Source organism: Solanum lycopersicum, chromosome 7, assembly GCF_036512215.1.
Source record: "Solanum lycopersicum chromosome 7, SLM_r2.1".
Classification (NCBI taxonomy): Eukaryota; Viridiplantae; Streptophyta; class Magnoliopsida; order Solanales; family Solanaceae; genus Solanum; species Solanum lycopersicum.
In genome coordinates this window covers 59862136-59875798 of record NC_090806.1, presented here as the reverse complement: position 1 = coordinate 59875798, position 13663 = coordinate 59862136, and the positions used below count along the sequence as shown (strand labels likewise).

The 13663-nt window shown below is 30.7% G+C and overlaps 1 protein-coding gene across 2 annotated transcripts; it reads right to left on the bottom strand.

Annotated features, from left to right (window-relative positions):
* Positions 1 to 3224: 3224 nt before the first annotated feature.
* LOC101244504 (3-hydroxyisobutyryl-CoA hydrolase-like protein 5) lies at positions 3225 to 6489 on the bottom strand. Of its 2 annotated transcripts, XM_069286712.1 has the most exons (15): positions 6415 to 6489; positions 6246 to 6327; positions 6055 to 6138; positions 5886 to 5954; positions 5528 to 5591; positions 5250 to 5407; positions 5055 to 5139; positions 4842 to 4927; positions 4509 to 4630; positions 4355 to 4415; positions 4145 to 4243; positions 3933 to 4034; positions 3772 to 3813; positions 3555 to 3670; positions 3225 to 3432 (listed from the first exon to the last, which is right to left on the bottom strand). In XM_069286712.1, the coding sequence occupies exons 2-15, from the start codon at positions 6318 to 6320 to the stop codon at positions 3375 to 3377; spliced, it is 1221 nt and encodes a 406-aa protein (XP_069142813.1). In that variant the 5' UTR covers positions 6321 to 6327; positions 6415 to 6489; the 3' UTR covers positions 3225 to 3374. The 2 variants fall into 2 exon arrangements, with proteins under 2 accessions (XP_069142813.1, XP_069142812.1); XM_069286711.1 differs by having other exon boundaries at positions 3261 to 3670.
* Between the last annotated feature and the right edge of the window lie 7174 nt (positions 6490 to 13663).

Below are 13663 nucleotides of genomic sequence, written 5' to 3'. Positions count from 1 at the left end.
CCATGGTGCCACTGTGCACACCTTAGCTTCGTCAATAGTCCGTCGTCAACTAAGCCTTGTATGTTTGTTTCCTTGGCTTATACAAGTGAAAATGTTAACATGCTTAATACATTGTCCATGCTGTCATTTAATTGAGTGACTTAGATCAGGGGTCTAACACCGAGCCACCGTTAATGGTCTGGTGGACACTCTTTCCTAAAAAATTATATGAGGTAAAAGATTAACTTTTAATTATCATAAATGCATATTTTGTTTTGCACATCATTCATTAACTTAATAACTCGAACCGCGAGTGACATATAATTGTGATAATAACTCACATCATATTTGGTCTGCAAAATATATAAATTCTATTTCTTTTTTAGTTAAGCAATGAGAATGTTTTTAAGTGTAAATAAATATCATCAAAATACGATTGATTATACACTAGTCCTCCATTACACTATTAAATTTCTCAAGGCGCGTTGCTAGACTAATTAGGAAAAATAGCTTTCCTCTTAAAAGTCCATATATGAAACTATTTTTTGAATAGAATAATGTATGTTGAGGCTATTAAATAACTGTTTTGATTGGCTTGATGTAATTAAGATCTTACAACTCTACTCTTAGAATGTGAATAGTTCATTGTGAATATATAAGTTTGAACTGCGTGATATATGTCCTTCTTTCTCACGTGTTTTAAGATCCTTTACATATTATAGCAACCGAACGTGATTTAGGGTCATAAGGAACCTATAACACCAAGCAAGCTTTAAAACCTTCCTATCACCTAATTTTTCATATTATTTCATGCAATGGTCAACGTTAAACAAACATATCTCTTAGCATATCATGAATTAGGGGACTCGTGGACTATTAAACTAAAGGTCTATATGACTTTGTTTCCAATGCCACTAAGTTTGCATCAATTATCCAGGATTTAGGGGTAAAAAGTTATGCCCACTTTACTAGACACTGTCTTGCCGCATGCACAAGGAATTTTCTAAGCACTAGCGCACGAACCGAGGCAAAAACTACTACCTTTTTCGTAGTTGAGCGCCTCTGGGTCTTTTAGTAACAATCAAAGACGTATTCACTCCCCTAGTTCATAATCTATCCTAAAAAAAGAAGTTTTCAAGAAACTAACTTCCTCCAAGGCCCATCCATCATCCAAGGGAAGATTTGACCATAGAACCTTGTAATTTCTTCTTCTTAACACAAATCAATATCTCCTACTTATGAAATTCATAGATTTTCAAGAAAGCTCCTCAAGAACTCATCTCCAAGTTTCAAGAAAAGTTTTGTCACTCTCTTTCTTCCAAGATCACACTTCTGTAATTAGATCGATTAACATATTTACGACTCTAATGAAGAATTCCTTTCATCTTTATGTATAAATTTCCTAAATTTTCAAGAATTCAATATTATGGTTAGGATTTATAAGTCCACTTTCAGATTCACTCTTTTTATTATTCAATTGCATGATTTCTTGAACTTATTCATGATTATAGATTTTGACTGTTATGTTTTTTTTTTATTTTTTATGTTGAGCAAGATTTTTTTCATTGTCATTCTTATTAGTTCTTGACATGATTTTTTCCATGATTCTTGAAGCTTATATATTAAAGCATGATTTTAGAGTCCTTAAATCATTATGAAAGCTCTTTTTGAAAATCCTCAAGTTCTACATTTTTTTCTCATGTTTCCAAAGATATGTTTCAAAAAGGGATTTCAACATATGATTTTAGAAAGAAAGATTTGAGGTCCGTCTCACAGATTTGAGCATAGTCACAAAGTCATATATGTTTTAGAAAAATATTTTAGAGCAAGATTCATTATAAGCTACTAGATTTGTTAATAGACGTGTTATGAACTACGTAAATAGTATGTTTTTGGAGTAGTATTTAGCATCAAGTGAATGAGGGTTTTAGATAGCTCAAAATTTCAAAACTATGGGCCATCGTAGAATTATGTTTCGCCGCTTTGGTAATTGACCATTTAGCCATTAGAGGCTCAGATTAGTGGATCACATTAGATAGACAAAATCTATATATTGACAAGGTATATGAAAACCCTCCCCCATTGGGATTGTAAGTTGATGCATCGTGAGCTCACACGATGTATGTCGGGCACGCTCTTACATAAAAGATTTACTTCATTTATTTTATGTCTTCTTGATATTATCATTATAAGATTTTAAGATAACATGATTTTTTAGATATGCATCCTTATAGACATAATTTCAGGAAATATGGTCTCAAATATACATTTTTGTTACTGTAATTTTATGTCATATGTCACAGTTTTGACTCTCACCTCTTTAGTTATGGTTGTGTATAGCTAATGTTCATATTTATAGTTCTTCCAATTTCTTGTATAATTGTTGATCTCACTCTTTACCTTACATACCAATACATTTTTTTTCTTGATGCTATTTTGCGCTACATCATTTTATAATGTAGATTTTAGCACCTTAATTTTGGATTTACTTGAAAGACATTCCACTAATTGAGTTCCTCTACCTTTAGCATTGTGGTGAGTCATCGTCGCATTCAGAGGACTTCAGTTATGAGTCACTATATTTTATTTACTTCAATTGTGTTAGTTTTCAAGCAATCCGGGGTCTTTACCAGGCTAATCGTTTTATTCAGTTTATAAACTTTACATTAATTAGAATTCAATTGTAAAAGACTTATTCTTGAACTTTACTTTATTTGTTCTTTCAGTTTCCAACATCCGCTTCAATTTTTTATATCATATGATATGTCAAGGTTTAGCTTGGGGACCACTCGTGATTTTAAATATTGTGTCTCGATTGGATTCTAGACTCGGATCATGACACTTGACATTGTTTCAAGAATTATGGATCCATCTTTAACCTTCTATATTTTTTAATTATCGTAAATGGTATCTCAATAATATTCTCTGTTATATTTCTAGGACATCGATGTCCTTACTGTCCACGTTTTGGGGTGTATATACCATTTCTATTAACGGTGCACACATGTCTCAATCTTAAATACATATTCAATATTTATTTAATTAGATCTACCCATAATTAAAAGACCCACTTGAATCAATTAAAAAACCCACTCAAATAATTTGTTAGACCTTTGTAGCATATAACTATCTTTTGAATGTTGCTATGAATATGAGAGGCTAATACCCTTGTTTTGTAGTAATTGCATGAATGTTGTTTTGGAATTTGATAAACTGTAAAATCAAGTTGCCATGAGATCAATATCTGACTACAAATCATTATATTATTTGGAGATCATATATACTTGCATATATGTTTTGGAACAAATAACTATATACTTTGTTGTATGTTACTAATAACAAAAAACAAGTTATACAAAGACACTTTCACGAGACGACACTGATCGTAGTGCCTTTTAACGTTCACTTGGTTGAGATGAGAATAGCTGGAATTTTTCATATTTTCCTCTCCACCTGTTAATTATTAGATCAAATATATGCAAGATTAATGGATATTAAATAATAATAATATATATATTGCAAAATCTATTGTTGGATAAAATGCAACTGATATATGATCACTCCAATATTCAAACCTGTATAATTCTTCTCCATCAACAGGAATTTGAAGTTCCAAGTCATGATTTTCAAATGGCTTGAATATTAAGTCAAGTTGATCATCATGCACTTTGTCAAGAGTTGAAGGGTTCCACTATATAAAAATGAAAGAGAAATATTTTGATAATAAAGCACATTATTAAATATTGATACATACTAAGTATTACTTATATACTAAGAAAAAAAGATGCATACCTTTGGAGACTTATCCTTGTCAATTATCTGAGCCCTTATGCCCTTCATATGTGAAAAATATTTCATGAACTTTAAATTAGTAATCGCAAATTAAGTGTGCTTCTACATATGATGTACATGATAAGATTGAGTTTACTAAAACGAATTTGTAAACTAATTACCTCATAAAAGTCACCAGATATTATGGTTCGTTGTATGTTCATTGAAATTCTAAATTCTCTCTTCAAACATTCAGATATAGTTTGTGTTCTTCCTTCTCGTATCTAAAAAAACATAGGAATAAAGGTAAGGTTATTTTTGTATGCTTATAAAGTTTTGAGCGCTTGATAAAGTTATTTTTCTAGTTCAATAAGCATAATAAAAGATTTATTACCGATCTCAATGTTATTTTTAATGATGTTGGAGATGCTCTCTTTAGTCTTTTAAGTACTGGCATAATCCAATCATTTCCTTTTTTGCTTGTCTCAGCTTCCTGTAAAGTTAGTGCACAAAATACATTAAAAAAAATTAAATATTTTTTCACTTAGCATGCAATGTGGTACAAAAATTTTAAAATCATGTAATTAGAAAAATGAATTCTTACAAATGACTCAATAATTTCCTCCACAGAATCCTTGGAGAAACACTCATTGATTATGGACAACCTACACATAAATTGGAAAAATAAAAATGTTACTCTCAATATTTCATTTTAAAGCAAAATTTCAAAATAATAATTTAATTATATGATACATTACTTGTTCAAGATACTTCTTTCATCAATGTGAATATTTGAGGAAAATTCATTGATGACTGATCTAATTGTATCCTCATCACCATTTTTTAGGCTCACCAAACGCTTCTCCAACTGAAATAATTTCTGGCATTTGAAAAAAAAAAATATGAGCAAAAGAGATAATTAAAGGCAGTAAACTATTTAGTGGCAATATAATATTTACGGTAATTCATGAGTCATATAAAGTGTTGGTTATAAATATATTCATATTATATTATTACCGCTAAATATAAATATTTCTGTATTTTTGTAGTGTATGGTGAATTTCTGAAGAAAAGGAAAAGCTTGGACTAACCTGTGAAGGAACAAAATGAGTGGCTAGTCCAGCAGCAACCACTTCTTTACCCCTTAGTTTTTCTCCTGTTAAGCCCAAGTATTCCCCTACATACATACATACATGTAATTAATTAATTAACATATTTTTAGAGAGGTACTTTCTCTTTAACATATATATTATTATTCGGTATTAATATACAAGGTAGGAGTCAAGTCTAGCGCTTATAATTACCTAGTCGGCCTGGAAGACGCGGAAGCATATATGAGAAGCCACAGTCTGGATGGAACCCTATATTTATTTCAGGAGTAGAACTAAACTGTAAAGTTACATCAACAAAAAGGTTAGACAACTTTAAATTAAATATCGATTGAATTCGTACAATCAAATCATCATTTTATAAGATAAGTATACCATATATGTACTGACCGCTTTCTCAGTAACGACAGAGAATTTCATTGGAGCCATCAAGGATGCACCCCCACCCACTGACATTCCATGAACAAGAGCAATATGTGGTTTCTTGTAAGTATGAATGTGGTAGCAAAGCCAATACATTCTATAAGTACCTTCAATGCAAGAATCCCCTAATTCAAACAATTAACATACTCATTAGTTTAAATGAATTGAACATGTAGTAATTAATTAATAATTTCAATAGTATAGTTCTAACATATATATAGTAACAAATGAAAAAAAATAGTTACTTGTGTTCCGTCCATCATAGAACATATGTAAGTCTCCACCACCAGAAAAAGTACGACCAGCCCCCTATATATGTGCAAATTAATGAGAATTAAATTGGCAAAACCAAAAGATATAATACATATAAATGTCTTTTAACTTGTCCTTATAACAGACAGTTATTGTCTTACAACAATTAAACAAATAGACATCTATGCACGTCGATCCTACATGATAATTTGTATATTACATGATGTCGTATGTGTGTCTATTTGTGCACATTCCAAGGTATAGATGTCAGCCAATGCCAAGTAAAAAGGACACTTTTATGCGTTATAAAAAAAAAAAAAGCAAAATAGATACTTCTTAATAAGTCCTTACCTTGATGATTACAAAATCAGCATTATCATCATTCTCATATTTCTCAAAGTTCTGCCCGAGTGCTAATGCCTAATTATATAAAAGAAATTTTATAATTAAGGTGAACATTGCAATAGCCATTTTATAACCATACATATATAGTATATAGTATAAATTATTAAATATATACCACTTTGGCTGATATATAATTTAAATTATCAGGCCGATTCAAGGTGAGCATTCTAGCGCAACCCATTTCCTCAGCCATAACAACCTAATAACAACCAAAAATATATTATGCTACATATATCGGACCAACAATTGATAATATCGAAGAATATTTTTGACATTAATAAGTTGTTTTAGTAACGTTGTAATTACCTCTTTATTTTGTCTCAATACTTGTTGAGGCATTGGAAACATTGTGGTTCTACTAGGAATAGATATTATTGCCATATCAATACTAGAGAAAACGAACAAGTAATTAATAACTCTAATTAAAAGGTTAAAATTCGCGATAACAAATAATCGGGTGATTGAATTCACTTACCAGATTAACCAAAATAGAATTCTCAAATTTGATTTTTGATAGTATGGAAGATGTGAAATAATAAGTTAGTTGCTCAAATTTGTGTATGGAAAAGGAACTCTATATATTGTTAAACGTGAACAATTATTAATAAAAATATATTTTCCCTCATTCTCTCTCTAATGTGAAAGAAATCATTCTAATAGTATTAAACTTAATGAGATCTATTAATTAAACTCCAGCTTAATTATAATAATTGGAAAAAAAAAAAACAGCTATAGAATCCTTGATAAGTGAATGATCTCAAATGTCAACTAATTAAACTTTGCATTCAATGCAACAAATGATCAAATCCTATTAAAAAATATAGAGAAAAAAGTTAACTAAAGTGATTGGGAATGAGAAGGCGGGGGGGGGGGGGGGTGGGATTGTCCGTTCGGGGTGGGATGGGGTCAAGAGGCCTCGGCGATTGGGATCGTGAGAAAGAGATAATGAATCTGAAATATAACTTATGATACTTGGACGCTACAGAGGAGGGAGACGAGCGAGACCTATATGTATCTCAAATACGTGCAAATCATACTAGATATATATATATTTTGAGTGATTCACATGTATCTGAGAGATATACCAGATATATGGATAAAGGCGATCAAAATTTATTATGTATTCACATACACATATAAAGAGTAACAATGACCGCTAAAAATACATATTGAAAGTTTGAGTTCCACATCTAAACTATCACTTTTTAGTATGAGAAATACACGTCTCATTTATACCACTCTCATCATGGTATGTGTAATACTCTCTCTCTTTTATTTTAAAGAATTTCTACATCACACTCCACATGGACAAAATATCCAACCTTGACAAAAAATAAATAAATTATTAGTATTAGCTAAAATTAAAAATTAAAAAACTATTATGAAAAAATAATATTTTCTTTACAAAATAAAATGTAAATTTTTTTTCTTACCCCACACTATTTTTTAAAGCCTTTTATTTTGCTTAAATTTCTTTTATAGAAGTATTTCATTTTTTACTTCATCTCCTCCCCCTCATGAAATACTAATTTAGATATTATTTTATTTTCATAAAAATATAATTCTACCCATCCCACTCAATCCTCTGCTTTAAATTTTTTTCCCAGAGTTTAGATATACATATCGAAAATATGTTTTACTTGCCGCCACAAGACTTTTTATATTTTTTAGTTGTTTGTGTTATATTCGATACACTAGTAGAATTTTTTTCTAAAACTATATGTACGTGCATGTCTAACACAAAATAAGAAAAACGTAAAAACATAAAAACTAGGAGCGAAAAATTAAATAAAATGGGATAGATTTTTTTTAAAATAAAATAACATCAATTTCTAATCGGGGGGGGGGGGGGGGGGGAGGGAGGATGAAATATGAAATTCTTACAAATATTTTATAAATGATTTATTTTTTTTAAAGAAAAATGATGGCGTTGTCGCCGGGGAGTGGGGTACATTGAGGAGGTGGTGGAGTAAGATAAGAAAAATAATTTAATTTTTTATATGAATAATAATGTTTAATTTTTAATTAATATTAATTTTTTATTATTTAATTTTTATATATAAAAAATATTTTATCTATGTGGAAAGCCACGTGTCAATGTTTTTTCATATAAAAGAGAGAGTGCACTACACACACCACTGAGGTGTGATCTCAAACTACAAAGTCATAGTTTAGGAATGAAACTCACGCTATCAATAGTTTAGGTATGAAACTAAAAAAAGTGAATAGTTTAAGTGTGTTTTCGACACTTATCTCCATATTTAAAAAAAATACACTAAAATTTGTCCCAATATATTCGAGCTACATAATGTTGGACGTATCTGAAAATAAAAAAATCTGATAACATAAGTAATATTGTAAATTAAAATATATTTAACTAACTCTTAAACTAGTGTAAGTTATAAATTCTCTATTAAATATTATGAATGTAAATTAATTATACAAATTCCAACTCCTCAAGTGATTGACATATACTTTGGGGCATGTTACATCATATTTGAGTTGATCAATGATTAGCTGGATGTATTTTAAGTGAAATTAAATATCATCAAAATATTGCTCATAATTAACAAATTAGTACAAATCATGTGCAACTTTAAAAAACAAGTATGTACAACTCATTGGATCGGTTGAGGAATCCCTACAACCCCATGTCCCCTTAGATTAATGTTGCACGTTTTGACAATTTCTTAATGTGTATTAAGAAAAAAATATCATCAAGATATTGCTTATAACAAAAATAATCCTTCATCAAATTATTAAATTTCTTAACGTGTGTTGCTGTATTAATTTTGGATAAAATAAGATATGTTAAGCAATTAACAATTTCGATTCAAATCTCCTAAGTTCAAAGAAATTCGATGTCAGCTAATTTTCAATGAAAGGGGTATAATTATATTTTATCAATTCAAACACATTTTCTTCATTCAAGAATATTGTGGCATAATATTTTTTGTTTTAAAAAAACAAATTTGTGTATTTAAATAGATTGAACAAGACCAAGAACATTTAAATATTGATTATTATAAATATATATTTTATTTTGCATATCATTCACTAAATTAATAACTCCATCCATGAATAACATATGATTTGTGATATGTCACGTCATATTTGGGGTGCAAAATACAAATTCTATTTTTTATTTTTGAGTTAAACAGTTATTAATTGGATATTTTCAAATGTAAGTAAATATCAGATATTATTGATTATTAAAATAGCCTTCTCCATTAGCAAACTATTGAATTTCTCAATGTGCGTTTGTTTGGACTAATTAGAAAAAATAGTTTTCCTATTTATATGTGTTCATGTTTCGAGGCAATTAACAATTTTGATTGGTTTGACATTGTTTCGAGAATTATAGATCTACCTTTAACCTTACATAACTAATTGAACAATAAAAGGGATAAAAGGATCTCAATATCTAAATCTTTTTAACTTAGAAATCTTCATAATCACCATTAATAATACACTTAAAAAAAACACCTAAATCGTGGGGTTTTTAAAGCGGAGGCTAGCTACAACTCCCATATATTATATTTAATAACGGGGGTTTAATAGCTGACAAAAAATAAAAATAAATAGCGAGATTTAAAACCCCTAGAGAAAAATTTAAGTAAATACCGGGAGTTTAAACACCTGCTATTTCAAAATACATTTTTTATTTCATAATATAAGACACATATTTTTTATTTATGAAATACAAATAACTCATAACTTTTGGAAATAGGTAATTTAATAAAAAAAAATTTTACTTTAATTGCAAAACACAAAATAAACACAACTTCAGGAAACTTCCAAATCATCTCTAACTGTCACACTTCTCTCACTACCGACAGAGCACTTCTCCGACGTCTACAACGGTACTTCTCCTTCGTCTCCATCACACTTCTCCGTCGTCTCCTCACAGCTCTATAAACTTCAGCTACTCACGAGATTCAAAATGGGATAGGTGTTGTAAGGTCATGTTTTCAATTTCTCACCTCTTTGAATAATGAACCGACCTCATATTTTTGGATTTTCTCATCTGAATCTTCACCAATTGTACAAATTATTGCTTGTATCTATGTGTGTTTGTTTTTTGCTGTTTGTATAGATGCATGAAGGTAAAATTAGGTTAATATTGTTGTATTAGTCTTGGAGGAAAAAATTCAAAATATTAAATTTGAACATTTATTTTATAGTAGAATTAGGTTTATTATGTTATAATTTTGGCAATTCTACAGACTCTTCGAGACATTTTGTGTCTATAGATTCTGTCTCAATCGTGTTGCTCAACAGGTGCCTTGTTTCTTTTTAAAATTTGTCTTCTATGTCAATCCTTGTTTATGCATAAGGTGTATATAGTTTCTCTTTGTTTAGATGCTACATATGTTAGGACCGAAAATAAGCAAGTGTAAACGCGAAAGCTAGCAAAACAAACTTCGAAAGATCACGAGTAAGAAGACAAACGAGAAATATATCAAAAGACACAATTTAACGTAGTTCGATCATTCGACCTACATCCACAAAGGAGATGAGCAATCCACTATAAACATGAGAGTACAAAATACAGAGAGAAACAACCTCAACCAATTCACTCAAAAATACATGGGAGGTTCACACAAGTGATAACGTATCAAACTTGTGACTCATAAATTCTCCCCCTGACCAAAACTCTCAAAGTCATTAAGACTACATTGTGAATGCTAATTAAATTAGAAGGAACATGTCTCTATTTATAGATTCCCTAAACCTTTTCGTACTAGAAAAATGATTAGTCAATCCAAAACCTTTTCCGAAAAGGAAAACCTACTTATGGTAAGAAATCAGGGCAAATAAAATCCAACAAATCTCCCCCTTAACCTGAATTTCTAACAAAATAAATTTGTCCGCCTTCTTGACTTAATCTTCAACAACTTGCTTCTCCTCTCCATAATCTCCTTTACAAAATTTATGTCTCAACACAGAGAACCTCTCTGAATTCTTCATTACTGTCAAAAAAGGTTGCGGATAGAACTGTTGGGTTTTAGCAAGTGTGAATGGGAAAAGAAAAGAGAAAATATCAAAAGTGATGGAACTACTTTGGAGAGAAAATGAAAAGTCATTTGCAAAGTGCAAATGAAAAGTCATTTCTTATAAATTTGCAGGTAACGGTAACATTCTGAAAAGTTGTTACTCTTTCCGAAAAGTCGTTACTTTTCGAAAAGTCGTTACTTTCCAAAAAGTAGTTATTTTCCTAACAGACACAATTTTTCGAAAAGTTGTTATTTTTTCCAAAAGACACAACTTTCTGGATAAAATGGGTCTGAACAGATTTCACTGAACAGACATGTTCCTTGCTGAAAATGGCTATAAAAGGAAGTCAATTTTTGATTTTTTAATCACTGAAAATTTTTTCTTTCTCTGCATTTATTTTTCTCTCAAATAAAATCAAAGTGTCGATCGACTGAGTCTGTGTGACTTGTTGCTGTTCTTCAGTTCGTTGAAGTTAAAGAAGTTTGAGGTACCGCTATTTCTTTAACAGGTTTAATCCGTTTTATCTTGGGAGAAATTAATCCATAACCTTGGGTACAGTGAGGGGCTTAAATTTCTTAAGGACACACAGTAGTTTCTGTGGACTCGGATTAATTCTTCTATTTTAAATTTTTTCTGCTTCATCTTGTTTCTGTTTCTGTTCATTAACTTCATAAATACAAGTTATTGTAAGAATAACAATCTTAAGAAATTTATCAGTTTCTGTATTTGAGGTTTCTGGAGATTAAAACCTTTATGGTTTTCTACTCTGCTTGAATTTTTAAAATTCATTCGATTAACGATTAAAAGAACATAAAAACTTTATCGTTAAATCAGAAACAGTTTGTGTAAAGATTTGTTCTTTACTGTTAGTATTTTAAATACTTAATTTATCTGCCATTTGTGACAGAAAAAAATGACTAATTCAAGTCAAACAAATGCTGGAACAGTAAGTGCTGCAACAACAACGGTTGCACATAATCGTTCAAATGCTGCCTTAGCACCGGCTGAGAAACCTGCAAAGTTTTCTGGAGTCGACTTTAAGAGATGGCAGCAAAAGATGTTCTTCTATCTCACTACGTTGAGTCTGCAGAAGTTCATCAATGAGAATGTTCCTGTTATGTCAGATGAAACTCCGGCTGATGAACGATTCTTGGTAACAGAAGCATGGACACACTCAGATTTTTTGTGTAAAAATTATATTTTGAGTGGTCTGCAAGATGATCTGTACAATGTGTACAGCAATGCAAAAACCTCAAAAGAACTCTGGGATGCTTTAGAAATGAGTACAAAACAGAAGATGCCGGAATGAAGAAATTCATTGTGGCAAAATTTCTGGACTTTAAGATGATAGACAGTAAGACTGTCATCACCCAAGTTCAAGAATTGCAGGTCATAATCCATGATCTCCTTGCTGAAGGTATAAATTTATTTAATGCCTATGTTAGAAATATTAAGTTTTCCCTTAATACTCACATAACCTTTAATGTAGGATTGATTGTGAATGATGCTTTTCAAGTGGCTGCAATTATTGAAAAGTTACCTCCATTGTGGAAGGACTTTAAAAACTACTTGAAACACAAACGCAAGGAGATGACTGTTGAAGATCTCATAGTAAGGTTGAGAATCGAAGAGGATAATAAGGCTGCAGAAAAGAGGTCACGTGGTAATTCAGCAATACCTGGAGTAAATTTTGTTGAAGAAGATTCCACAAAATTAAAGAAAAGAAAGAAAGCATCTGGTCCAAAAAGCAATCCTCCTAAGAAGAAATTCAATGGAAACTGCTTTAATTGTAGTAAACATGGTCATAGGGCTAATAAATGCCGGGGTCCTAAGAAGGACAAGAAAAATAAGGATCAAGCAAACTTGGCTGAATCCAAAGGAGAAATGGACGATCTCTGTGCAATGCTTTCAGAATGTAACTTGGTTGGAAATCCAAGAGAATGGTGGATAGATTCTGGTGCCTCATGCCATGTTTGTGCCAACAAAAAATTATTTTCATCATATACTCCAGCACTTACAGATGAAAAATTATTTATGGCAAACTCCGCTGTTGCAAAGGTTGAAGGAACTGGCAAAGTCCTATTAAAGATGACATCAGGCAAGGTGGTGACTTTGAATAGGGTCTCATATGTTCCAGAATTAAGAAAGAATTTAGTTTCAATTCCAGTTCTGACCAAGAATGGATTTAAATGTGTATTTGATTCTGATAAAGTAGTAGTAAGCAAAAATGATATGTATGTAGGAAAAGGCTACCTTAGTGATGGCCTTTTCAAACTCAATGTAATTGCAGTTGATATGAATAAAGATTTTGCTTCTTCTTACTTGCTTGAGTCTAATTGTTAATGGCATAAACGTTTGGGACACGTTAATAACAAAACCTTGCGAAAACTGATTAACTTAAATATTTTGCCAAAATTTGAGTGCAATAAATCAAAATGTCAAATTTGTGTTGAATCTAAGTATACTAAGAATTCTTATAAATCTGTTGAAAGGAATTCAAATCCTTTAGAATTTATTCACACTGATATTTGTGACATGAAGTCAACACCATCACGTGGTGGGAAAAAGTATTTCATAACTTTTATTGACGATTGCACTAGATATTGTTATGTCTATTTGCTAAATAGTAAGGATGAAGCAATAGATGCATTTAGGCAATATAAAACTGAAGTTGAAAATCAGTTAGATAAAAAGATCAAAATGATCAGAAGTTATAGAGGTGGAGA

Bases quoted from the DNA above. Each gene is read 5' to 3' on its own strand.
- LOC101244504 (XM_069286711.1), bottom strand. From the start codon at position 6,320: ATGGCAATAATATCTATTCCTAGTAGAACCACAATGTTTCCAATGCCT. The intron at 4,416-4,508 runs GTAATGTATCAT...ATTTATGTGTAG, and splicing joins GAAAGAAGTATCTTGAACAA to GTTGTCCATAATCAATGAGT. The intron at 4,244-4,354 runs GTAAGAATTCAT...CTAACTTTACAG, and splicing joins AGGAAATTATTGAGTCATTT to GAAGCTGAGACAAGCAAAAA.